This window comes from Monodelphis domestica, chromosome 4 (assembly GCF_027887165.1).
Source record: "Monodelphis domestica isolate mMonDom1 chromosome 4, mMonDom1.pri, whole genome shotgun sequence".
Lineage (NCBI taxonomy): Eukaryota > Metazoa > Chordata > Mammalia > Didelphimorphia > Didelphidae > Monodelphis > Monodelphis domestica.
The window spans coordinates 361,324,601-361,350,928 of record NC_077230.1 but is presented as its reverse complement, the minus strand read 5'-3'; the positions used below and the strand labels follow the sequence as shown (position 1 = coordinate 361,350,928).

The 26,328-nt window shown below is 40.3% G+C and overlaps 1 protein-coding gene across 7 annotated transcripts in view; it reads left to right on the top strand.

Annotated features, from left to right (window-relative positions):
• The window catches only part of KIAA0319L (KIAA0319 like), a 105,383-nt gene extending 85,627 nt beyond the window's left edge, over window positions 1-19,756 (top strand). For 6 of the 7 annotated variants that reach the window (XM_056795131.1, XM_016422494.2, XM_016422492.2 and 3 more), the window contains 6 exons: window positions 173-332; window positions 1,042-1,184; window positions 2,280-2,402; window positions 2,930-3,020; window positions 3,890-3,981; window positions 18,051-19,756. In XM_056795131.1, coding sequence (XP_056651109.1) covers window positions 173-332; window positions 1,042-1,184; window positions 2,280-2,402; window positions 2,930-3,020; window positions 3,890-3,981; window positions 18,051-18,238 — 797 coding nt within the window. In that variant the 3' untranslated portion in view covers window positions 18,239-19,756. Of the gene's footprint in view, window positions 1-172; window positions 333-1,041; window positions 1,185-2,279; window positions 2,403-2,929; window positions 3,021-3,889; window positions 3,982-8,238; window positions 8,773-18,050 lie in introns of those variants that run through there. The other variant, XM_016422495.2, reaches the window with a different exon arrangement.
• The last annotated feature ends 6,572 nt before the right edge of the window (window positions 19,757-26,328 follow it).

Here is a 26,328-nt window from a genome sequence, read left to right as displayed (position 1 = left end):
TACATAGGGGATCATCTGTAACTTCTTGCCACTAGAAGAAGGCCAGCTACAGTTGCAAGGAACCTTTCTGCCACCTTTCTTCTGAGCCAGAAGAAATATCTAAATTAAAGGTGTTGTGTCTTCCAGGAAGCATACTGACTATTTTATTATACCTGCTCTCTGTCCTTTACAGACCCTAGGAAGAACAACCTGGTGGAGATGATCCTGGATGTCAATGTCAGCCAACTGACAGAGAGGCAGAAGGGGATGTTCATTCGGCAGATTGGTGTCCTCCTGGGGGTGTTGGATTCTGACATCACTGTGCAAAAGATCCAGCCATACACAGAGCAGAGGTAGGGGTGGGGAAATAGAGGTTCAAGGAATCAGGCTTCTGCTGAGCAAGAATGGGGGTGGAAAGGCTTAGGTTTCTTCATTCCATCCCATCACAGCAAAGGAAGAAAGTCCCAAGTTTTCTGTGGTAATAGTCTGTCTCTTAGTGCTCCCTCCCTCTCTCTCTCCCTCTCTCCCTTTCTCCCTCTCCCTCTCTCTCTCTCTCTCTCTCTCTCTCTCTCTCTCTCTCTCTCCTCTCTCTCTCTCTCTCTCTCTCTCTCTCTCTCTCTCTCTCTCTCTCTCTCTCTCTCTCTCTCTCTCTCTCTCTCTCTCTCTTTCTCTCTCTCTCTCTCTCTCTCTCTCTCTCTCTCTCTCTCTCTCGCTCTCTCTCTCGCTCTCTCTCTCGCTCTCTCTCTCGCTCTCTCTCTCTCGCTCGCTCTCTCTCTCTCTCTCTCTCTCTCTCTCTCTCTCTCTCTCTCTCTCTCTCTCTCTCCCCCTCTCCCCTTCTCACCAGTCTCACCCAGACAAAAATAATTCACTGAACCTCTCTGTATCTCAGTTTCCTCATTTGTAAAATGAAAGAGTTGCACTCCATGACCTCTGTGATCCCTTCCATCCCTATAGTCCTGAGATGAAGAGATCTTACCTAGCTTTTGCTGACCCATTTAGAAAGGGCCTCTAGTGTCAGCAGCAGATTCCATTGACTTTTTCCTGGATTGCGTTTCCTCACAGCACGAAGATGGTGTTTTTTGTACAGAATGAGCCTCCACACCAGATCTTTAAAGGCCATGATGTTGCAGCCATGCTCAAGAGTGAGCTGAGGAAGCAGCAAACAGACTTCCTGATTTTTCGAGCCCTGGAAATCAATACAGTCAGTGAGTAGTTCTAGGCCATGGGAACTCAAAAGCCCTGACTCCAAAACCCAGGAATTCATCAGGAAAAGCTTTGTTATTCTTCCCTTCCTATAGAAGGTGGAATCCAAAGAGTCATTCTCATTGGCTTGGGTTCTTGATGTTGATAAAAATTTGACTGGTACTAGTATTGATGCCCAGAGAGGTATCATGATATGATAGCAAAAGTTGTCTTTTAGGTCAGGACCTGAGTTCAAATGCCATCCCTGATTCTGGCTAGCTGTGTGTCCCTGAGCAAGTTTCTTAACCTTACAAAAAGCCTTTCCCAATCCCCCTTATTGATGCCTTCCCTCTGTGACAATCTCCAGTTCATCCTGTCTGTGTCTTGTTTGTACCTCATTGTTTGCATGTTGTCTCCCCCCATGAGACTGGGAGCTCTTGGAGAACAAAGACGATCCTTTTCCTTCCTTTGTATCCCAAGCTCTTAGCACAGCACCTGGCACATAGTAGGTGTTTAATAATTTTCATGACTTCACTTAACCCTTAAGGGCTCTAGGCAACTCTCTTAGACTTAGTTGTAGAGCAGGCTTTAGTAGAGGAGAGCTGGAAATTACCAGTACCAATAAAATCAGGTCAGAACAAATAATAATAAGATAAACCCCACTTTGGAGTTGCTCACTAGTTTCTGAACTTAGTTATTACCTTGTCTCACTACCTTTACATAGCCGATAATAAAGGCATTGAATGTCATCCTTGGGATGACAGGATTTTGCAGTGTGAGAACAAGCATTTATTAAGTGCTCACTAGATACATTGGAAACATCTTAATGTGGACTTAAACAAATGAATTACATCCTGTAAAGGGTTTTAAAAACCTTAAAGCAGTGTTTAAACATCAGGCATTCCTCTGCTTCTTGTGGCTCAATCCAATTATACATATTAGAACAGGCAACCAGACCAGCCAGGGTAAAATAGGGAACCCTGCCTATGGAAAACTGCCACAGACCAAGGAACTCGGAGTACTTTGAGCATTCTGCATTTTGCCCCAAGAATCAGAAGTCCTGCTAACTTGGTGGAAAACTTGGCTTTTTAGTGACTCCCCTTCCATTCTCCCATCAGCGTGTCAGTTGAACTGTTCTGATCATGGTCGCTGCGATTCTTTCACAAAGCGCTGTATCTGTGACCCTTTTTGGATGGAGAACTTCATTAAAGTTCAGCTGAAAGATGGAGAGAGCAACTGTGGTGCGTACCTTTGAGACTCAATTAGCTTAATTTAGCATTGATCATGACTTAGAGGGAAGCAGACCTATTGGGTTGACGTTGGGCATTAGTCATGGGCATTTCCCACTCACAAAGTTCTCATATTCCCCTTATGTACACACTTGTTCCTTAAGGTGTGGGAAAGTTCTAAGAATAAGAATGAGAAGAATTGTATATAAAGTGAGTGAAACAATTAAGGAAGATGAGCCCTGCTGATAGACAGGGTCTTCCTCAGATCCATCAATGTGATTTATCTGCTTTGCTTTTCCCCTATAACAAAAGTAGCTTTCCCTTCCTCTGTATCAGCCAATCATATCTCTTCAGTAGCCTCATGAGCTTTTGGAGGCCACAGTAATGGTGGCAGGTGAGCTTTTAGGTATACCCCCAACAGCCCCTCCAGGGTCTTACTTGCACCTCCATATGTCCACATTTGCTCTCAACAGCTAGGAAGCAGTTACCCTGGCTCCATCTCTACCTTCCAACCCTTACTTTTTAGTTTTCCCCTACAGAATGGAGCATCCTCTATGTCATCATTGCCTCTTTTGTCATCGTTGTTGCACTGGGGATCCTATCCTGGACCATGGTCTGCTGCTGTAAAAGGTAAGCTAGGAAAGGACCCAGGATGCTGCCAACTCCTCCCCACAACTTAAGACTACTGGTATGTAATGGGGCAACTAGGAGGCACAGTGGATAGAGCACCAGGATCTGGTTCAAATCTGGCCTCAGGCACTTGATAGCTGTGTGACCCTGGGCAAGTCACTTAACCTCCATTGCCTAGCCCTTACCACTCCTCAGCTTTAGCAGTTCTAAGACAGAAGGCAAACGTTTAAGAAAAAAAAAAGACCAGGAATAACTAGCTATCTTTTTCCTTCCATACATTGTAATTGTCACAGCCACATTATTGTAGCGTATTTGGTATTCTGGAGATACAGTTAAGGACTAGTTGTTGCTGTTGTGTCATCATCAAGGTCACTATTCTCTTCTCTACAATGTGAGAGGATTAAGGAAGCAAACTATGCCCTGACTTGCTGATACTTGCCTCTTTCATTAACCTGTTTACCTATGAGGCCCAGGACAGGGCTCTTTAAATACTGGGCTGCCTTCACAAGTTCTGTCTAACCTAAGCAGGCCTAGAGCCTCCTTCATTAGCCCTGACCCAAATTGTTATTCTACCTTGTTCCCCTTCTTACACATTATGGTAGAACCAGACTAACATTTTGGCTCTCTTCTATGCCTAGAGTGTGTTCCACACCCATCTCCTTTTACTTGCATGCTTTCCTTATCTCCCCTAGTTCTTAGGACTTCCCCCAATTCATCTTTTATTACCTTTTTTTTATATATGCTTATTCATGTACTTGTCTCCCCTGAAACAACATAAGCACCTTGAGGTCAGGGACTATTTCATTTTGGTCTTAGTGTCCCCAGCACTTAAACATTTAATAAATGATTGTTGATTTACTATTTTCTAGGAGAAAAGGAAAACCCAAGAGAAAAAGCAAGTACAAGATCTTGGATGCCACAGATCAGGAAAGTCTGGAGCTAAAACCAAACCCCAGAGCAGGTAATCCTTCTTCAGAGCATGGTCATTTGAAGCTAGGGAAGGACTTTTTAAACTTACCTGATTGAGATAAAAGTGTCTAGAGTCTCATCTGAGTCAACAAAATATCATTCCCCTGGCCTTACTTCTTAGAAGTGCAAATGATGTTCTGTGGGGAGGACAGGCTGGCTGGTTAGGAGTTCTAGGAAGACTTCTGCTTAGGTATATCTTTTACATGGAGCTGAGGCTAACCAGGCTGTAGGATGGAGAAGAGGCAAGAGATCACCAAAGCTGGGTGAATGACATCCAAGAATACCAAAAGAACTGGCAGATATGACTGAGAAACTGAGATCATTAATCATTGAAAGATCACGAAGAACCAAGAAAGGTTTGAAGTAGAGGATGGAGGGGTGAAGTCTACAGATTTTTAGACTAGTGAGCTTGAATTTAATTTTGGCAAAATTCTTGAATATTTGAGGATGGTCTATGAGCATTTTGAATAGTGGACACTAAAAACTAGCATGATGTTATTTAAAAAAAAATACTTTGTCAGACTACTCTCAGGGTAATTAGGCTGATGGGTATCATGATAAATGCTGTAAATATGGATAGTATGTGGATTGCTCAGTGGCTAGAGAGCCAAGCCTGGAGATGGAAGGTTCTGGGTTCAAATTTGGCCTCAGATACTTCCTAGCTCTGTGACCCTGGGCAAATCACTTAGCCTCATTCTGCCTTGAAACCAATACTTATTGATTCTAAGATAGAATGTAAGGGTTTAAATATATAGAGATACATATATATGTACATGTATTTATGGATAGTGTGTATTTCAGTAAAGCAGTTCATAAGTTTCTGATTATTGTCCCTGAGAACAAGATAGTGGTGGATTTAGAACTGGTTGAAAAAACAGACCTCTGACTATAATATTCTTTTCAGGGTACCTGAAGAGTAGGCATTGGTGGACCAATGTCAGATTGACAGGAGATTCCAAATAGAATGCCTTCAAGGCTCTAAGTTTCTGACCTTGTATTATTCAACATTTTTATTAGCAATTTAGGTGCTAGCACAGAAAGCATTCTTATCAAATATTTAGGTGGCATAGAGAAGAGAGAGCCAACAGACTAGATGACAAGATCCAAAAGCTCTCAATAAAAAGACATGATAGGATGAATGTAATAGAAATGATACAATGGAAAAAGTGCCGGATTCAGAGTCAAAAGACTTAGATAGATACAGATTCTGGTTCTGTCTTAGGTTAGTCATAACCTCTGAGGCCTTAGTTTTCTCATCTGTAAAATAAGAGGAGGCTGAGTTAGATGACTTTTGAGGTCCCTTTTGGCTCTAAATCTATGATCCTATGACATGTAAAATATTTTAACTACAAAAGGAGAGAAGACATGGCTACAAAACAACTCTGAGAACAAAATCTAGGAATTGAAATGGACTGTAAGCTCAGTGTGTGAGATATATGAGTGCAAGAAAAGTTTGGGCAGTCAAGCTGCGTTAAGAAAGGGAAGCATAATGTCCAAAAATAGGAGAATGATAGTCCCATTGTAATTTGTCCTAGTCAGGTTACATCTGGAGAAATGTGTTCTCTTCTGGGTACCATATTTTCAAAAGGACATGAAGAAACTGGAATAGGATAATGTATTAGCGGGGGACCAGGAACCAAAGTTTGACAGATAACAGAGAGGGAGGGAACAGATAAAGAGGCACACCACCTCCCTCCCAGGCAGAGCTGTCCCAGAGAAAATGGAGTTGAATCTCTGACCAGAGCTAAAGGGTAAAAGAAAATCCCCTTCAATCTCTATTACTGTTTTCTTCTTCAGCTGATTGTATGTATGATCCCCTTAGTACACTGAAGATGTCTGGTTTCTCAGTAAGTTAAAAGATCTATTAGAGGAGGGGTTTGGTATAATAGGTTAGGAAAGAGGGAACAAGAGTCCCTGATCTATTTTCCACCTAGAGTTTCTTCAGGGTTTGAAGCTCAGGTCTAGGGACTAAGTCCCATTAGACTTTATGTATGATCTTTGTATATTCAAGATTATGTATTTTCTTGAGACAGATATAGCTTTTGAAGAAAATCTTCTGATAGATAGGCTATTGCCTTCCCCAAAGGGAAAAAGTCTCTATCCAACAACTATAAAGACAGATGGTTAGTCTGGGTCCCTTCAGTTCAACGAGGGATTTGTAGCCAGATAAGCTCAGTGAGAATTGCTCCTTTTCTCCTCAGTTCAGAAGGGAAAAAAGGCCTGTATCCCCAAATGCTCACCTCCTTTACTTAGCTGGAGATTCCATTCCCATCCCCTGTTGGCAGCCAGAGTTCTATCTCCTTTTTGCATGAGATAACACTACAAAATCCAGTCCTTGTATTTCCTTCAGTATTTCTCTCTCTTCCACAATAGCCAGTATGTAGAGCAACTTAAGATCATGCCTTTTGAGGATCAGTTGAAGGAATAGGGATATTTAGCCTAGAGAATAGTTTTAGGGGCCAGGTATATAACTGGCTCTAAGTATTTGAAGATCTCTCATGTAGAACAGGAAATACATTTAGGCCTACTTGACCTTAAAAGCAGTGGGTAGGAGATAGAAAGAAACAGATTTAAATTTGATTACAATAAAACTTAGAAAGAGTTAGATCTATCCAAAAAGTGAGATTGCTGCCTTTGGAAGTACCAAGTTCCCTATACCTAGAGATATTCAAGCAAGGATAAGGTAACTCCCCATCAGGATTGGTGTAGAGGAAATTTGCCCTCAGGTCCAAGTTGATCTAGATGCCTCCTAAGGTCCCTGAAAGCCCTAAGTCTGTGCTGCTTATTTTTTTTCCCAACCCTTACCTTCCTTCTTAGAATCAATATCTAAGGGCTAAGCATTGGGGATTAAATGACTTGCCCATGGTCACACAGCTAGGAAGTGTCTGAGGTCAGATTTGAATCCAGGATCTCCCATCAGCAAGTCTAGCTTTTCTATTCACTGAGCCACCTTGCTGCCCCTGTGTTTGTGATTCTTAAGGGGCTTAGATGGCTCTGCCAAAGCAGGTCATAGACCTAAGATACAATCAAAGAGGTGTCTAAGATTTGGAGACTGTACTGAAAGCCAGAAAAGGATTCTGTGGCAAGTGGCAGCCCTGCTGCTTTCTGCTAGTGTCCAAGGTCTCTTCTTCCTGTCCATTCTGCAGGAAGTTGGCCCTTTGGCTTTTCCCTCTCTGTTCTGGGACCCAGTGTTTGCTGCCTCAAACTTCCAAGGGCACTGGTGACTAGTCTGGCCAGATCTCAGGGTGCTACTTGTAAGAAGAGGTGTAGCTAGAGCCCTCATCCAGTCAGTCACCCCTCAACATGACTTTATCACTGAGCACCCCCTGCCTATCTAGTTCTTACATAAGATACTGGATCTCCTGACTATATGCCTTTGCCCTGACTATCCCCCATGCCTAGAGTACTCTCCCTCTTTACCTACACCTTCTGGTTTCCTTCAGGACTCAGCTCACATCCCACTTTTCCAGGTCTCCCTCTTCCCACCCCCATCCTACCATGCCTTCCTTGAGATTACCTTCCTTCCACACTATATATGACTTATATACCTGCTTTTGGTAGGTCATTCCACTTCCACCCCCCACCACCACCACCACTCACGCCTATTAGAATGTGACTTCCCTGATGGCAAAGAACCTTATTTTAATATTTTTTATTCTTAATTACAGGGAGTTATTAGTACATTGTAAGCTTTTAATAAATGTTTGTTGACCCACTGACCTCTCATCAGCATCCTTCCCCCATTCCTCTTTTCCCACTAGAATGCTTGGCTTGTTTTCTTTGGCACCTGCACTTTTAAGCAGTGTCTCAGCAACCCAGGAGATGAGGGGCTTCCCTCTCAGCTTTAAGATTCTTTTCCCATATAGGTGGGACTGCAAGGCATGGAAATCCCAATCCAGCTATGATTCTGTGGTGGTCATCTCAGCTGAGAGGCTCTTCTAGGGACCAGAGCTCATCTTCTCAGGACTCCTGCTTTCAGACATTCCAGCAGAAGTACATTGTGGTGATGGATAGCTAGAGAAGCTAAGCTAGGTCTCAGTCCCAGGAATTATAAGAATTTAAATTTAGGTTTTATGCTAAATATAAGAATTCTAAAGTAATATTGTGGTTGCCAATTTAAAAATATTACAGCTTAAGTCAAAATGTCTTTTAGCAGCTTTATTTACAAAGAGGTGGAAAAATGTAGATTAAAAAAACAGAAAGTTCTGTCTAGCTACAAATACCCTAAGTTTAATCCTAATGTCTCCAGACTGCAAATCCAAATCTGAAAGAGAGTCTTACCAGAATCCAAAGTCCTAATACGAAGCCAAAATCCAAAGAACCAGGAGACACTGAAGAATCTGCTGAGAACCTTCAGTACACACAAGGCTAAGACGGCCAAGAATCTCACCAGAACTCTCACTGAAGAGAATATCCCACCGAAACACCAATGAGCAGAGAGGGTCTCCTCCCTGAAGAACCAAGGCACTCCACTCACCATTGCAGAATGCAAAGGAAGCATCTCTTCAAGCACCAAGGCAGGAATGACTCCAAGCTAGAAGAACTGAAGAGAGAAAAAGCCTGAATCCAGAATCCATAAGCCATATAGTCCTTTTCCCACATCATTTCCTGTTTCTTCCCCTCTTCACAGGAACCAGTCACAGCTTCCAAACTGCTTAGCCCTACCCAAGGCTTTGGAAGTGAGAGTTTTTGACTTGTGAACTCTTCTACCTAATGACTGGTCAAGTGTTAAGTTGGTGTTTTCAGTTTTTGATTGATTAAACTAAAGGTTGCTGATTGATTACATTAGAGATAACAAAGAGGTAATTCTGTCTTCACAGAATTGTCACCAAATGTGATAGCTCCATTTCCTCATGATACCTGTAGAGGTTCTATATCTCTGAGATGGGACAGCTATACTCATGCCCCTAAAGACACTGCTAACTGGAAAGGTCACAGGATCATAGTCAGAACTGGAAGGGACCTTGAGGTCATCCAGTCCACCTACCTTATTTTATAGATGAAGTAATGAAGGCCTCAAGGAAGTGTGCTGTGGCCAAGGTCACACAGGTAGCAAAGTCCAGGTTTAAACTCAAAGCCTCTAACCCCTAACCCAGCTCCCTTTCCACTCTCCCCACTTCCTCAATTTCAGTTAACAGCTGTTTATTTAGCACCTGCTGTGTATAAAGTGTTGTGTTTGACCCTGCTGGAAGTAACTGAAAATAAACTCTCAGCCTTTAGGAAGCTCCTAATCTCTTTGAGGAAGAAAGACACATGCAAATCCAAAAGTAATTTAACAGGTAATCTGTGCCAATGTCCAAAAGAACACCACAGACAAGTGTCTGTACCATGAGAATAGGGAGTGTGTATTCTTCTGTTTGTTGGGCAGTTGTAAAGACTAGCTTTACAAATTACTCATGGGTTGACAAACCAGGATGAGAGAAATGATTCTGAAATTACAAGAGGATCGAACTGACAGAGAGATACACAGAATCCTCTTGCTGACCAGTGACGAAGTTTAATGATTTGGGGTACACACTTTATAGGGAAAATGATGTAGGCCAAGGGATTAGGTAAGCCTTTTGCAGGGACAATTGTTAGTCATAATTTACAAGATAGAGACAATGGATGTAGATTACCTCAATAGCTCTAAACAGAATTTTCTATAGGATAATAAATCACAGGTAAATATGTAACCATCTAACAGAGTTTCTCATAGAATTCCTGCATCATTAATTTCTTGGCAGGACAGTTAGTATTTGGGAAGGAATTGGATTAAGATCTCTTGCTGGGGGGGGGGGGGGGGACTATGTGACTACTTCTAAACTATGACTTTAATTTTACTGGGGCCTACTCTCACTACTTGGCTACAGGCAGTGTTCAGGGAAGCTTCAGAAAAGAACTGGCCCTGGTACAGGGCCTGGAAACATGGACAGGAGAAGAGGCTAGGGCACTCCAAGCAAGAAAACAGTTCGTACCAAGGAATAGAGGCAGAACAGACAAGTTGCCTAAGGAGCACAATGAGGGGATCTTGTGCAGGAGGGGGGAGTCAGGATTAGAGGGATAGCCCAAGCTGTGTAGAGACTTTGAATGACAGCCTGTGACAGACTGAGGAGGAGTTTGGACTTGATCCAAACAGGAGGCATTGAAAGTGTCTGAGCCGGAGAGTATCCATTGGAAGATCGATTGGAAGGAGCACAACCAGTTAGGTCGGTGCAGTAAGCCAAGTGAGGTAATGAGAGTCTGGATTTGTGTGGGAGGCTGTGGGAAGGGGGAAAAAGGAATAAATATTGGAGTTCAAGAGAGAAGATGATGTTTTGAATCTGGATGTCTAGGCTGTTGACAGAGAGAGAGAAGACATTTTGGTTTAACAGTTTGGTTTTTATCATTGAATTTCCCAACAGGAGGAAATAGAAAGGGGAGAATCAGACGAATACAGGAAGAAAAACTGGCAGTGGAGTTAGTGGATCTTGGTCCAAATCCTAGTATTGCTATTAATTAACCTCCCTGGGCCTGGCTACCATGGACTTTTTAAAATCCTTTCCAACTCTAAGCCTCTGACTCTGTAGCTTATTACCACATATGTCCAGCAGATTCTTGGGCAATGTGCCAGCATCCTAGGAAAGATCTCAGGGCTGGAGAAGCCTGCCTCAATTCAACTTACTTTTAAAGCTTTTACTGTGTGTGAGGCCCTGTACCAGGTACTGGAGGTACTGATTGCAAAATTTAGCAGCCTGCTTTCATTTCATTCACTTATAGTCCCTTGGGAATATGGCACTTAATCAGCAAGCATTAATTTCAGGAGGGAGAGAAGAGTAACCATTTGTGGAATGAGAGGTCAGGCCCTGAGCTAAACATGGAAAGTAGATCCAGTAGAGAAAAAAAGGAAGTACACGCAAGATGTGATGGCCAATTTATGCAAATGCTCAAAACCGGGAGATGAAATGTGGGGTTTGAGGGATAAGGAAATAATCCAGTTGATTAGAACATGAGGTATTTATAAGTGAACAATATGAAGTAAAACTGGAGATAGTAGATTGGAACCAGATCATAGAGAGACAGAGCCTTGAATGCCATGCTGAGGAGTTAGTATTTTTCATAGAAGCAATAGGAAGCCAGTGGAGGTTTTTTATCCAAACAAGTGATTTGGCTAGACTTTTCCCTTAGATAAATTATTTTGGTAGCTGTGTAGAATATGGATTATCAAGGGTGTGGGTATAAGAAGCAAAGAAGGTTATTAGGAAGCAAATTACAAAAGTTCAGGTCATTGGAAAGGGCCTAAACCAGATTGATTTTTGCAGGGAGAAGACTAACTCCAAAGTGTTAAATGTGAATGACTAATCACTGAGAGAGACCAGAAAAAGAAAAAAAAAGAGACAGGGAGTCAGGGCAGATCTTTGAGACACAGCCATGTTTAAGAGGGAAGTTGTGGATTATGATCCAGCAAAATAGATCAAGGAGTATCAGTCAGTGGGGTAAGGAGGAAAAACAGGAGAGGGAAGAACATCTAGAAATCTGGAAAAGTGATTAAATAAGGTTAGAACTGATAAAAAAAATGAAGGAAGTTGAAGACAAAGACAAGGTCTCCCTCAGATTTAAAAGATGGGACTCATTAGTAAATACCAGGAGAGCAGTGTAAAGTGGTGGAGTTGAAAGCCGGCAAGATTTCAAGGTACTGAGAAATTATTGGATGGCAAGCTTGAGGAGGCAAAGAATATAGGTGATTCTTTCTAGGAGTTTGGCAGTGAAAGGAAGGAGAGATAATTACTAATAAATGACTTGAAGGGTGGCAGAGTTGAGTAAGAATTTGTTTTAAGGGTGCAAAAATCCTGGGCGTGTTTGTATGCAGAGAAAGAACCAGTAGTTAAGGAGAAACTGAAAAGAGAGATGACATGATTGAAGACCAATACTGCTAGAGGATATGGATGGAGTGGGATCCAATTGGGGGATGGTGGTTGAACTTGACACGAAGAGCCATCTCTTCCTCAAATACAAGAATAAAGAAGGAGAAGATAAAAAATGTAGAGGGTTTTTAAAGTGCAGAGTAGAAGAGATAAGAGAGCTCCCAGTGGACTAGTTTTTCTCACTTAAGTAGTAGGTAATGTTTTCCATCTCCTGAGAACAGAATGGTTATGGTAAGGATAGAACGGTAGGAAAAAAATTGCCATTAAAATAGTGAGCGCCCAGTTGAGATTTTTAATATAAATTCGTAGTAGACCTACTTGATATATTTGTGCAATTTCCTTCAATGGCATTAAGCTGCAAAGGAGTAGTAGCAGAGGAGTTAGTGAGTATGACTAGAGGGATAAGGCAGCAAGATTAAGATTAAAAGTGAATGATAGGATAGAATTGATCCAAGTCAAAGAAGAATATTCAGCCAGAACAGGGAGGGATAAACCAAGAGGAATGGAGGACCAGAGGGCCTAGGAAGGAAAAGAGGCAGAAGGAAAGAAAAGTGATTGTGATCAGAGAAGGCAATTTCACAGTTCTTGGTCATAGAATTGGAACAATTGTAGGAGTCTTCTACATGGAACTGTCAGTTCAAAGCACAGGAGGGTTGACATTTCTAAGGACACAGGACTGAACTTTAGGTAATCCAGATATTTTTGGAGCAGCAGGAGGAAATGAATGAAAAAGACAAAGAAAGACTTGTCAGAGGAGAAAGGCAGAAGTTCCCATTACTTAGAACCTGGGAAAAGAAAGAATCTTAAATAGGAAAGAAGAGTTCACAATGCCACTGCTCCATTTGTTGGACAGAGCAAAGAAACAAGGAAGGTCCAACTGCTCTGTTGGAATTTGGGGGATGTTTCAGCAAAATAGTGGAAGCAGAAGCCAGAGTACAGATTATTCTAGAGTGGGAGATGAGAAATAGAAGCATAATGTACATGCCACTGTTTGTTTATGAGAGGGGAAAAAAGAGATTAATAGCTGAGAAGAGAGTAGCTGGGTTTGGATTGTGTTTCTTCTTTCTTTTCTTTTTCTTTTTTCTTTTAAATAAATGTCAGAAGGAGTTGAGAACCAGCAAGTTAGGAAACATAGAAGATGCATAAGATATAGCATGATTAAGAAGGCAAGAAGATATGCACATATAAAGTAAATGGCTTGTTGTAATCTGGGATGCCTAGAGCAGGGGCAGACATGATAGCCTTTTTTAGATCTGATAGAGCTGACAAGTGTTCAGGCTCTAATTTGAGGGGTTCAGGAACCGAATTCTTTGTTAATGCTATAAGGGGTTTAGTAATTTCCCCATAGCAAGGAATCCATTGTCTGTGAAACCCTGTTGCTCCTAAAATTGCTCTCAACTGTTTCTTAGTAGTAGGAGCGCTTAAATTTTGAATATTCTCAATTCGTTTTGGAGAAATATAACGAGCACCCGCAGACAGGAGGAATCCCAAATATTCTACTTTAGGGAGACACCACTGAACTTTATCCTTCGAGATTTTATGTCCTCTTTCGTACAATTCCAAAAGAAGGTGCTTGCTATCTTCTTGACACGTTTTTGCGTCTGTTGAAGCCAAGAGTAGATCATCTACATATTTGATTAATTTACTATTTTTAAATGTTATATTGTCTGTGTCTTGGCTCAAAATTTGCTCAAATAAGCTCGAACTTTCGACATAACCCTGTGGCAGCCAACACCAGGTATATTGTGAGCCCTTCCAGGTGAAAGCAAAAATATGCCTGGAGTTCTCATGTATAGGTATGAAAAAGAAAGCTGAACACAAGTCTACTACTGTAAAGTATGTAGCTGTGCTAGGAATAGATGAAATAATAGTATGTATGTTAGAAACTACGGAGTGTCTCTTTATAACATGATTATTCACTGCCCTTAGATCCTGTACGAATCTATAGAGGTGCTTGCCATCGGGCCCTCTTTTTGGTTTTTTAATTGGCAGGATGGGCGTGTTGTATTCAGATTTGCAAGGGATTATTATTCCCTGTTCTATTAATGAGTTAATAACTGGTGTAATACCCTCAATTGCCTCCTTTGAGAGGGGATACTGAGGGATAGAAGGAGGTGGGCTAGATTTAGTTTTTATCTGCACAGGAACAGCAGATTTAAGTAAGCCTACATCGGAAGAAGATGTGGCCCAAAGAGACTCCAGTATATCCTTAGGTATTTCAAAAGTGGAAGGCTCTTTTGCCTCCTGGTTTTCCGAGAGAAGTACAGGGAGTAAATTTAAAGATTCCTCTGGTACTTCCAATGATAAAGAACCATCTGGTGAACAAGTGATTGTGGCTCTGAATTTGCAGAGAAAGTCTCTCCCCAGCAAATTTAAAGGGGAGTCAGGCATCAAAAGAAAGGAATGATGTACCTCTAGGGGTCCTACAGACACCATTCTAGGGGCAAGTTTATCAACTCTTTGGGGTATTCCTGATACTCCCATTACACTTTGTGAATCAATGGAATAACAATTTAAATCTGGTACATTCTTCAATACAGACCTGGTAGCTCCAGTGTCTAATAGGCAATCATAATAAGTGTTACCCACCTTCAAGGTAACATGGGGTTCATTAGTATGGGGAGGGCAGTGGATAGGGACAACGGGTAGTAGGACATCAGGGTCCGGAAAATCAAAGGTTGTATCCTCTGATTCCTGTGCCCCAGCCCCCCCCAGACGCCATCATTGTGTTTGGGATATTCCTTGGGCACCCCCCTGAAGGGTACCTTGACTATTTTTTGGACAAGCTCCATTTCTTATATTTTGTTGTTGGGTATTATCATTTTCTTCATTTGGAGCATTGTCATTATTTTCCCAGTTCCTATTTTTATAATTCTGATTTCTAAAGTTCTTATTTCCATGTTCATTATAGTTATTTCCATAATCATCATTATAATTTCTAGAATTTCTAAAATTCTGGTTTCTATGACCATTATCATCATTACAGTTGTTCTGGTTTCTATGACCATTATCATCATTTCTATAGTTATTTCTAAAGCTATTAAACTGCGTATTCTTTCCAATCATCTTAAGAAAGGTTCTACATTCCATCATTTTGTGGCCCTTCTTCTCACAGAAGTGGCAAGTTATTGATTTATTTGTGAATTCCCTCAAAGGAGCTATAGTCTCTCCCTTATTTTTCAATTGTCTCTTTAACATTTCAATTTCTTTCTTTAAATCTTCCACTGATGTATCGTCTTCCTCAGGTCTTTTTACACGACCTTTATAAACATAGGTTGCTACTCTCCTTAGTTCATCGAGGTCCATAGAGTCCCAATTAGGACAGCTAGTTCTAAAAGTAGTCTTTTACCACTGAACAATAATTCTTAACAAATTATCTACGTAGTTGTCTAATGTCTTTTTCTCTGGATAAATCAAGGTCCATGTATGTATTCCCTACGTCAATAAGTCTGTCCATAAACTGGGAGGGTGTTTCATCAATATGTTGTCAGGTTTTTTCAAATTTTGACCATTTTTCAGGTCTATCAGAGCAAGCTCTCATGGCTGTAACATGACCCCAACTTCATGGGGTCGCCATAAACTGTGAGATTTAAAATAGTGAAGCCCATAAACTGTAGTGAGTTAAAATGGTGGAAGATATAAATTGTGATAGATATAAGAGAGGGTGAGTAAATTTGACCGCAGAAAATATGTTTCACTACAGTGTCTTGGTTTTTAAATCAAATATAAGGTGGTCGCCAGGGAAATATTCCCAATTATTCAAATACCCAAGTCAACTGGGTTTTATAGAGATTTTTAATTAATAATATAATGAGGAATTAGAGAAAGAGAGAAAGAGTAGGAAAGGAATAATTATGAAGGGCCTCAAGCCAATATGGCCTAGACCTGAGTCTTAAGAGAGAGAATCAGTCAGTCAGTCTTTTAACACTCACCACAAGGTCTGCCTAAACAAGGATTCTAGTGACACCAGGCCAGCTCCATCTCAGCTGACTTCACCAGAGAGAGCTCCAGCGAGACCTCCTTAGAGATTGTCCTCCAAGAGCTTCCCTTCTCCAGAGCCTCTCTCAAGAGATTCTTCCCAAGCGATCCTCCTCAGAGATCCTCCAAAAGGATTTCTCCAAAAGGATATCTCCTCAAGAGATTCTGCTTTTTCTTATATAGGGGTTTTTCTCCCATGTCACCTCCCCTAAGTCCCTACATCTACCAATCACTGTAGACGCTTTCCAAAGGACTGCCCATCTGAATTCCTGCTAAGTCGAACAATCTCCTCAGTAAATCTGAATCAGAAAAAATGCTGCTGTGTCGACCAATCTCCTCAGTATAGACATAGAACGAGAGAAAACACAGCTGAGTCAGCTAATCTCATCAAGAGAAAACTTGCCCGACCCTTTTAGGTACCTAGCATCCCATTGTATCAATTCTAAAAACAGGCCTGGCTCAAAGAACTCCTTGCCCCACCATAAGCATGGATCCAAGTACTTTCTTTATTTAGCAAGGAGTTTTCTCCCCTAAAGCAGTCTTAAGTACAGTTGGAGTAGAGGTCCTCCCATTTCTGATCCTGGCGAGTTCTCACATCAAAATGGGGAATGTTTCTCAGTAGGGAATTTGTTCCAATTAAGAATTCCCTGATGGGGAAATTTTTAACATTCACAAGTCTGAGAGATTTCAAGATTTACACTTCGTTGATGATAATTCCTTAGTGAGAGAGAGTCTCTTTTTTCTTTGAAATAAGATAGAGGAATAAAGAAAAAAATGTTTAGATGTGAAGGAACATGAACAAGCTCACTTTGAGAGTTATGGATCCTTTGAATAAAGGAAGAACCACAAAACCATTGACTTTTAGGAAATGATTGTGTGTTCAAGAAGGATGGAAAAGGTTTGGAATGGTTGTTCATATGAATTTGGTTGGATATCCAACAAGAAATAAATAAAAAGACTGCTGACCAAATGAGAGTGGGGGGAAGTGGGGCAAGGGAGAGCCTGCCTAAAGCTACAAAGTGACCAGCAATTAGGAGTAAAAGCAAAACTATTATTCCTTGTCATCTTCCACAAAGGGAGGAGTGTGATTTGCTGTTGACCCGTGAGTCAGAATGCCGCGGTCAGTGTCCAGCCCCACTCGCAACTCCAGGGTTCCTGGCGAACGATCAGCCAAAATAAATAAAATAAAATAAATAACAAATGGAAGACAGCTTAATCATTACAGCCATGGGACTGCTTTGCATCTCCGAGCTGCTTCACATTCCCAGGCTTGGAATTTATTTTTATATCCATATTCTTGGCATGCAGATACACAAAATCAAAGAGAGATAATTGGAAAAGTGATACATTAACTTTTAACAAATCACTTGATTAACATTCTATATTTTTGTATTTTGATTACAGGCAGAATAAAGGTTGTACACACAAGATAAATGATTTTGTCCCAGGTGGCTTACTAGGGAGTTTGAGTTACTGATTTATGTAGTTAAGTCACTGAGGCATATTGAAGCTTAGTGTACCTGTACTGTACCTATACCTACTGTATGGGCCTCTATGGTTGATTTGTGTGCTGGCTTCATGAGAAAGTTTTAGGCTTGGCCTGTAGCTGAGGTTTCACTGGGAATTATGCACCTAAATAAAAGTTAATCCACAATAGTCTTTTTGGGATTGGGTTTGAGGGTCTGATCTTTTGTTGATGTTTTGGAGAATTAGGTTATAGGTGTTTTGCTCTTGCATTATTTCTTTTGAGACTAGGGGGAATAATAATCATGCCAATTCATAGGTAAGGGGCATTGATGAAAGAAGTCATGGAAGGGGGATAGAGTGGGCAGTCACATCTCGCCAAGGTCCACTCTGTGGTCTCCCTGGCTACCACGCGTGACTCTGTCAAGGTGTCATGGACTGATGGCCCCCATCATCAGAGCAGAGAAAGTGGACAGGGTAGCCCTCAGTCTAAGGGATGAGCCCAGATGATGTGCTCAGAAGCCAGAAATACCTCATGCCCTGCTGTTGGTTTGTGAATGTTCCTTGACAATATGTGTGACTTGCCCCTCTTTTCAGCCCTAGTGTTTCCCTTGAGTGCTTTTTTGGAGGACTTTCTAGTTATCTTAGTGCTTCTTTCAAGGGTGGATAGAGTGCTTCCCCACATTTCCTCCCTTTCTCCCTTCCCCCGTGTTTCTTACATTCGTCTCCCTTTCAGGCAACAAGCAGAAGGTACCCATCCTGAACAGCAGCCTGATGCACTCCGAGTCTGAGCTGGATAGTGACGAAGCAATTTTCACCTGGCCAGACCGAGAGAAAGGCCGATTACTTCGTGGCCAAAATGGCTCTCTACGCAATGGACAGGCTCCACTCAAGCCCAAGACCCCTAGAGAAGAGATCTTGTAGCCTTTCTGTGCCCGTGAGAGGAACACAGAGCAAGGGAGCACTGGGGAGACAGAGAATGGTTGCTCTGGAGATGAGGGACGGATGGCGAGTGCTTGAGAGGTCCAGGCTTTGATGTCATTTCCTGGGTCATGTATCTGTGTGTGTTCTCCCTCAGAAATCCATTCTCTCTTCTCCTTCCTTCCCCCAACTCTGTACAGAACTGGTTGTACTTGAATGCAGACATCTCTAAGGAACTCCAAAGGAAACTGTGAATGAAGAGGTTTCTTCCTCTTCCCAGGACTTAGCACCCAACCAATAGGACCTCTAAGAGCTGCTCAGTTCAGGACTCTTTCTTCGAGGGTCAGGCCAGCAGGGGAGGGGTTTGGTCCCATTGGAGTTCCTAACCTGCCCCACCTCCTCATGCCATGACTCTGGCTGCTTTCTTTTCCTGTCCCTGACTTCCCTGAGCCTGGCCTGGCCCACCACTAGGAAAAGCAGCATAGCAGAATCCTTTCCCTTTCCCTTGCTCTAATCCCTACAGATGGAGCTCCCAGATCCTGATACTCCCAGGACAGTCTGGAATAGGAATCTTTTGATGTATGTTTAAATTATTTGTCCTTTCACTGAAATGAAGAGAACTGAGCTTCTTTCTTGGGCACTGATGGAGCAAGGCAGCTCTTACTTCATGGGCTCAAGAGTCTGCTTGGGAACCCAGACTTATTCACCAGGGACTCTCCCATTGCCCTGCCACCACCACGGCCCTCAGCTCATTGTGTCACACACAAAGCGCTCGCTGTCCACCAGCATGTGCTGGGGCTGCTTGTTATGGGAGTGCACAGGGCCTCTGCCCTCACTTGTCCTCTGAGCCCCGGTCCCATCTACTTCAGTCAGACTTGTTCTCCAGGCTGCTGAAGGACAGGGCTGAGCCCATCCATTTCGGAGATGACCGTGTCCCTGACGCTCTTTTAGTTCCCAGGCCCGGCCTGCTTTCAGAGCAAGCCTCTGGCAAGTGCCCACATGGTGGTGAATTCACCTGAACCTGAATGATTTTGTGCCCCACGTTCTCCTATTTTGACTCATAGCCAGTTTCCTCAAGCTACTGAAGTCAGGGTTCCCTCCCGCCCTACAAGGCTGGCATCAGAATGAAGATAGTCACTGGAATTGGCAGAAATGCAGCAGCAGCAGCATGCATGTGTGTACATGTGTGTACACATGACACAGATGAGAGCAAGGACTTTCCTCATCACTACTTTCTCACTGTGTATCACCGTGTTTATTCTCCATCAGAATGGCACTCCTTGTCTATTAGACCTGTTTGCATATTTCAGGGCCTAGTTCTTTGCCTGGAAAATTCTCCTTGGGCAAGGAGACCTGTTGTGCATCTCTGCCTTGTTGATGGCAGCTTTGCCCTCCAAGTGTAGGTGCTGGAGGTTGGGGGGGTGGGAACTTTTTTTTTAAAAGATAAAACAATTTCTATGACTGCACTACAGACTTCTTGTGAGATGATTAAACATGCTATTTAATTTTTCTTGTAGCCCAGTGATGTAGTCATGCCTCCTTGCTAACTTTATTGAATTTTCAGCAAAACCAGCTGCATTCCCTTTGTTTTTCTTGAATGTGATGGGGTGCCGACCAAGAAGTCAAGATTGGGTTTAATTAACTGGTAGGTGGCTGTCGTCCCAAGTTTTCCTGAGAATTTCCAAGCCCAACTCCCCATCCTGTTGCTTTAGACTGAGGAAAATGAGTTGTGGGAGCTCAGGGCTGCCTTGGCCTATGGAAAGGAACATCTTCAGATATTCTTTGCATCACTCATAGCCTTCCTTATTGCTCTTAGAAGGAACTGGAACTTTGAACCTAAATAAACATTCAGAGAGGCCATGATAACTTTCTTCAGGTATTTAAAAGGACTATGATATTTTGTGGAAAAGAAATTAGATTTTTCTGATTGGCCCAAAAATGCAAAATTCAGAACAAAGAGGCAAATTGCAAATAGGCTTGCTATCAGGAAATCTTAATGGGAGCTGCCCCAAAGCAGAATGAGCTATGGGGTCACTTATATTGGGCACCACATAACACTTTTCAGGTGCGGTTGTACAGGGCTAAGCCTTTTTCAGCTATATATTGAACTAGAGGGATCCCTTCCACCTCTGAAATTTGGAGATTTTTGTGTTTGTGGGTTGTGGGGGATTCGAATCAAAACTGTTGATTGAGCTGTCCCCAAAACACCCCAGAGTAAGGTGAATTCAGCCTGTGCATACAAAAGTCTTTTCAAAATATACATTCTCTCATTTGGTTCATGTGATAATGCTGAAATAGATAGTATGGCATTCTGAGTTTAACAAAAGGGTAAACTGAGGCAGATCTCTGCACAAAATACTATTTATTAGCAAGGGCATGCCTCCTGTCAATAAATGGGTCAGTAGCATTCCTCCATTTATGCCAAAGACCTTGAGGAAGAGGAGAATTCCCATTTTATAGGCTTTGGAGAGTACAGAACAAAGAATAGAACAAGGTAAGTGACGTGATGAGATTGAGTACAAAATGATTGGTTACAAAGCTGAGGGACAGGGTACAAGGACATTTGGTAATGGAGCTAGCAGCAACTTACCCCCCTACTCCATACCCTTTTCTTATTACACTAAGAAGTGTTCATTGTTTGAGTCCAGCTGTGAAATAGTGACCCAGCCTTTTGGACAGCAAACTAGACATTCTTGACGGATAGCTTGGTGGTTAAAGGTATCAAGGCTAAATTCTTCTCATTTACATGCATTCTCTAAGGTCCATTAAATTCCTTAAAAGCTAGATTTCTAAACTTAACCCATTACAGACCAGTGAAACTCTGAATCAAGGTCAAAGACAAAGAATCACGACAAGCAGTTACAGGACAAAAATCAATTAATTATAAAAAGGATCAGTAAGAAAATGACACAGGCTCAATCGTAATCTCTGTTCTTTCCTTTGATCAATGAGAGTTATAAACCTTTCATAGATTACTTACCTATAATCTAGTTTTTTAAGGTCCTTAGCACAGTCATAATCAACAGTAGAGCACACTAACAAATTTTTCCAGTGGAAGTTCAAAAGAGACTTTAACACAGTATCTAATGCAAAGTTGAAGAATAATCATAGCACAAGCCATAGTAAAAATACCTAAAGCCATGGACTAAATTTAGAAGGGAAATTTACCTACTATCTCACTAAGAAAATTCAGCAAACAGAGAGAACTTGTGAAGTAAAAGGTCAATGGAATTACAGTAATGATCATCAACATTAACATCAAGTCCCCTAACATCCCAGTAACTCACACCCAACATCCCTTTTAATTCCAAGCATCTCATCTTGAATCTCAAAGGTCCCACATAATCATCTCATCTGGCTTGGAAGATCTCAAGACAGCTCTCAGACGGGCTCCTTGTTAGTATATTGGCTTCTCTGGTTCCATATTGCTTGAAGAAATTCTTGAATGTTCTTACTAAAATCTTTTTACACAACATCTCAATACAGTTTAGTACAGCTTCTAAAATTTTATTTCTCCAATAACCAATTCATGAGAAAACCAACTCAAACCTTGTGGTTCTGATCTCATTAAATCAGGAACTCAAAGTTCACTTGATACTTCAGATACTTCAGGTTTTTACTCTGTACCTGACGTAACACTACTAACAACAAGCTAAAGGAAGAATCTTTTTTTAATCTGACTTGTATAAAATGAGACCTTCTGATAAAGATTTAATATTTATCAAAGAAGACATATAAACTAAGATTGAGAGCTTTTCTATTTTGGCATTGATTCTATCATCATTTAACTTCATGTAAGTTAGCAAATTTCTGTATTGATATATTTTAAGAAATTAAAATACAAGTTGAAAACTCAGCTAGATTTTTAAAATACCACAGAAGGTAAAATTCTTAAAGCCTTTTAAATTGTACTTAGAATATTTGATCTCATTGCTTTCTCAAAAATTTTACTCAATTTTTTACTTTATTATTTAGAACTTATTTAGAAAATTTTCAATTTTTTTCTCTTTTAAAACTTAATTCCAATTCAATGCCTCCCTTAGGAGGAATAGCCTCTGATAAGGATCTAATCCTTACATGAAGACATAGGTAACAGAACACTTTCTAAAAGGATGACCTCTAATACATAAATGAATTTACTTAAAAATTTGCAAAGTTTGCAATTGTACCAAAAATCATAGCTAAAAGATCTGGAATGGAACATGTAAATATGTTAAGTGATCAAATTCAAAAAAGAGCATATCAAATAAATTGTCTATAGTAAAATGTATGCACTTCAGGGACATAGTACACATAAGTGTTAAACCCAAATTAAATAATAAACCCAAGCAGAAATTGACTGCATTTTCTCCAAAACAAAACAATTATACATATACATAGGCCAAATGAAATACACCTATATATATAAATAAATATATATAATATGTGTGTGTATCCCTAAAGCTCTTATATCAATGTCTAATTAGTCTGAAAAATTTAAGGACTTTTTCCAGTATGCATTATATAAACAGGCAGGTGACAAGCTCAAATACTCAGTTCAGGATATGGTATCTGAACTGACTTCATCAGAAAAATCACAGCTTAACTTGCTCTGGTTAAAGAGGTTTGCTATGGAAGGAAGAAGCAGGAACATGATTATAATAGCATCAGTACTGGTCAGCCAGGCCTAAGCCAAGAGCACAGAATGTCTCGGCACATGTATAACAGGATCAAATATCCTTACTTCCATTTCCACTTGCTTTCAGATAAAAATAGCACAAGTAGCCAAGTGTATGACAGGATGTCCATAATAGGCTCAGAATTAACCAGTTGGGAAGATTTCTTATGTGGGAAACTGAGTCAAGAGGGTCTTACTTTAGCCTTCCCAAAGTCTTCTTCCCAACATTATTCCAAGGGACTATAGATCACAGTCCTCACTTCCACTGACTGCTGTCATTTTTTTGCCTGTGTCAATTCTAAGACAAGAGTGGCAACGGCTAGGTAATTGGGGAGGGAGTGTCTGAGGTCAGCTTCCAGGCCCAGAGCTCTAGCCCCCGTGCCATTGAGCTGCCCCAGTCATTAGAATTGTAAAAAGGAATTACATTCTGTGAATTCACAAAGAGAGTGAATATGCCATAGCTTTCTAACCCCTTTAAAGCAAAAAGATAGCTAAGCCTAAATTGGCTAAAGACATCATTTCAGTTCACATTATTCCAAGGATCATTTCACAATTATAATCACATCATTTCTATACTACAAAGATACTTGCAAAAATTATTTCCCTTTATTCAAGGTGTGTTTGTAATGGGGGGGGGGGGGGGGGAATCTCCTAAACTAAGACATAAAATTGGTGACGTGGCTGACAAAGTTCTTCTGAACTTGACGGGTTTACACACGAGGAGTTCTTTACAAGATCTTCCACTTCCCTTTTCTTTTTCAAAAAGTAAACCATTTTTATTCTTCCCTTTCCAAATATACAAATTAAATGCTTTATAGGTTTGACATTAAGATCATCTCCAATTATGTAATAATTTCACAGTATCCAAATCAAATGGAATTTAAAATCTCCAATGAAATAATTTTATCATTCCCTTCGCAGTATCTTTCGTACAATGGATTCTCAGAATTTACAATCTAGGAAGATTTTAAAGCAGGATTTTCATATTCATAATATCAAGATGGATTATTATTAATTAGATGGAACAATGTATCTAAATGCATTTCCAAATTGCCTTTATACAGAAAAACATTCATGCTACTACAAGTGGCTTTTGAAAGCATAAAGCTCATAGCTTGGAAAGATACTGGTACCAAACAATTAGAAAATTCATAGGCCAAATGAAATCACATAAGACAAATAAGACTTTACTGATTTAAATTCAATGTAAGTCATATGCTGGGCCCAATATTATAAGCTACTGTTGTTTAAAATACCTCACTCTACTTGCAGGACTGGCAAGATCTTAAAACTTCATCACACCAACGAGGACGTCTTAAAAGAGATTTCAGCTATATCAAATTAATAATAAAAAACATCTATTGGGGGCAGCTGGGTAGCTCAGTGGATGGAGAGCCAGGCCTAGAGATGGGAGGTCCTAGGTTCAAATCTAGCCTCAGACACTTCCCAGCTGTGTGACCCTGGGCAAGTCACTTGACCCCCATTGCCTAACCCTTACCGCTCTTCTGCCTTGGAGCCAATACACAGTATTGACTCCAAGATGGAAGGTAAGGGTTTAAAAAAAAAACAAAAACATCTATTGCGTTTCCAAATGAACAGTTTTAGACAGTTTACATAATTTAACAACTGAATCTATAGTAATTCCTATAATTATATAATAATATAATATATAATATAATATAATATATAATAACCTATAATTCAAAGGAACCCAGATTTTAAAAGAATTTACCATTTTAACAATAGTTCTATTTAAATTAACAAATTTATATAGGCACTTTCTACATTCATGGTACAGATTAGTAAACTGAGGTAACTTTAAGATCACAAAAAGCAAATTTGCAGATTGCATTTACCCAATTTTTCTTAATGCCAAGTAGGACAACAAATTCTGCCTTGTCATAAGGGTCCTACTAGAAGACACATTCTAATTTAAAATGAGACCAGAATAAATTCAATTACACCAGAATCTATTTCCCAAATGCTATCACACAGTATCTTAATTGATTATCTAGCAGATTGTTCACAAAAGCCATTTATTCAACACGTCACATTATAGGCTCTACTATTTTCTAGTGAATCCATTGCCAAGGATTGTAAACGCGTCCGACTGATCCTCTCACCAAAGAGGGCATCTCCATTCAATCTGGATGTTCTAATGGCAACACGCGGATTTCAACACTCAAACCTCTTCTGTATTATGCATCTCTCCTGTATACATCTTCCTTATAACCTTCAAATTTTCCCCTTAAACTTCTTTTTATTTATTCATTCCCTAAATTCTCCTTATTCCAATTGTATTTCAGACTATTTCATTAATCCTTACTGAACTCCCCTCAAAATTTTGGTTTACATTATTGTTAAAACTAAAAATTTAGCTGTGTGACCCTGGGCAAGTCACTTGACCCCCATTGCCTAGCCCTTACCACTCTTCTGCCTTGGAGCCAATACACAGTATTGACTCCAAGACGGAAGGTAAGGGCTTAAAAAAAAAACACTACAAATTTATTAGTCTTTATTCTCAAGATGTGATATTAACTATTAACATACCTATAACCATTACTCCGACAATTGTTGGATTATTGCCAATCAGTTACAATTTTGATATTCCCTGAAAGATGGAAGCACCAAAAATCTTTTAAGATGCTTTAGGAATTATAAAAAATTTTATCAGCTCACAAAAATTTGGCCCATTCAAATAACAATTAAGTTCTGGGATGTTATTCACATAAGTAACACAAAGCATTTATGCAAATACAATTTCATGTACATTTCAAGTTGCTCTCTTAAATTGGCTTTTCTTTTTGTGGGCAAGAAGGGAAACAGTTTTAAACAATTCAAATAATTACTATAAAAATGGGTAGGAGTCTCAGAACTTACAGCAAAATTTCTAAATTTAAAACACATCAACTCAAGTTTTTTCAAAATTGATTTCTACTTCATTTGAATTTACAAAATTCTCAAGTATCCAATTACATTTTCTTTTTTTTATTTTATTTTATTATCATGCAAAATACCTCCATATTGGTCATTGTTTTAAGAGCAGCTCAGACAAAACCAGAACCCCAAAATAAAACCGTAAATACCCTAATGTGAAAGATAGTATGCTTTGATCCACTTCCATCCAACTCCAATAGGTCTTTCTCTGGGGGTGGATTGCATTCTCCATCACAAGTCTTTCAGGATTGTTCCAGATCATCCAATTAGATTTTCTAATACAATCTTATTTACTTTTTAGTTGGCCCCCAATTAATATTTTCTTAAGCCAGGAAATAATTAACATTTAAAATGTGAGCTTCAGCCTTTTTTTTTTTAATTCCACAAAAACTTTTCTCTAATTAGAAGAATGACCTTTTTTTGGCTGTAAAGCAATAAATCTGTCATTTTTTTAAACAATTATTTCACAGCTTTATTCCACATACATAGCAATACAATA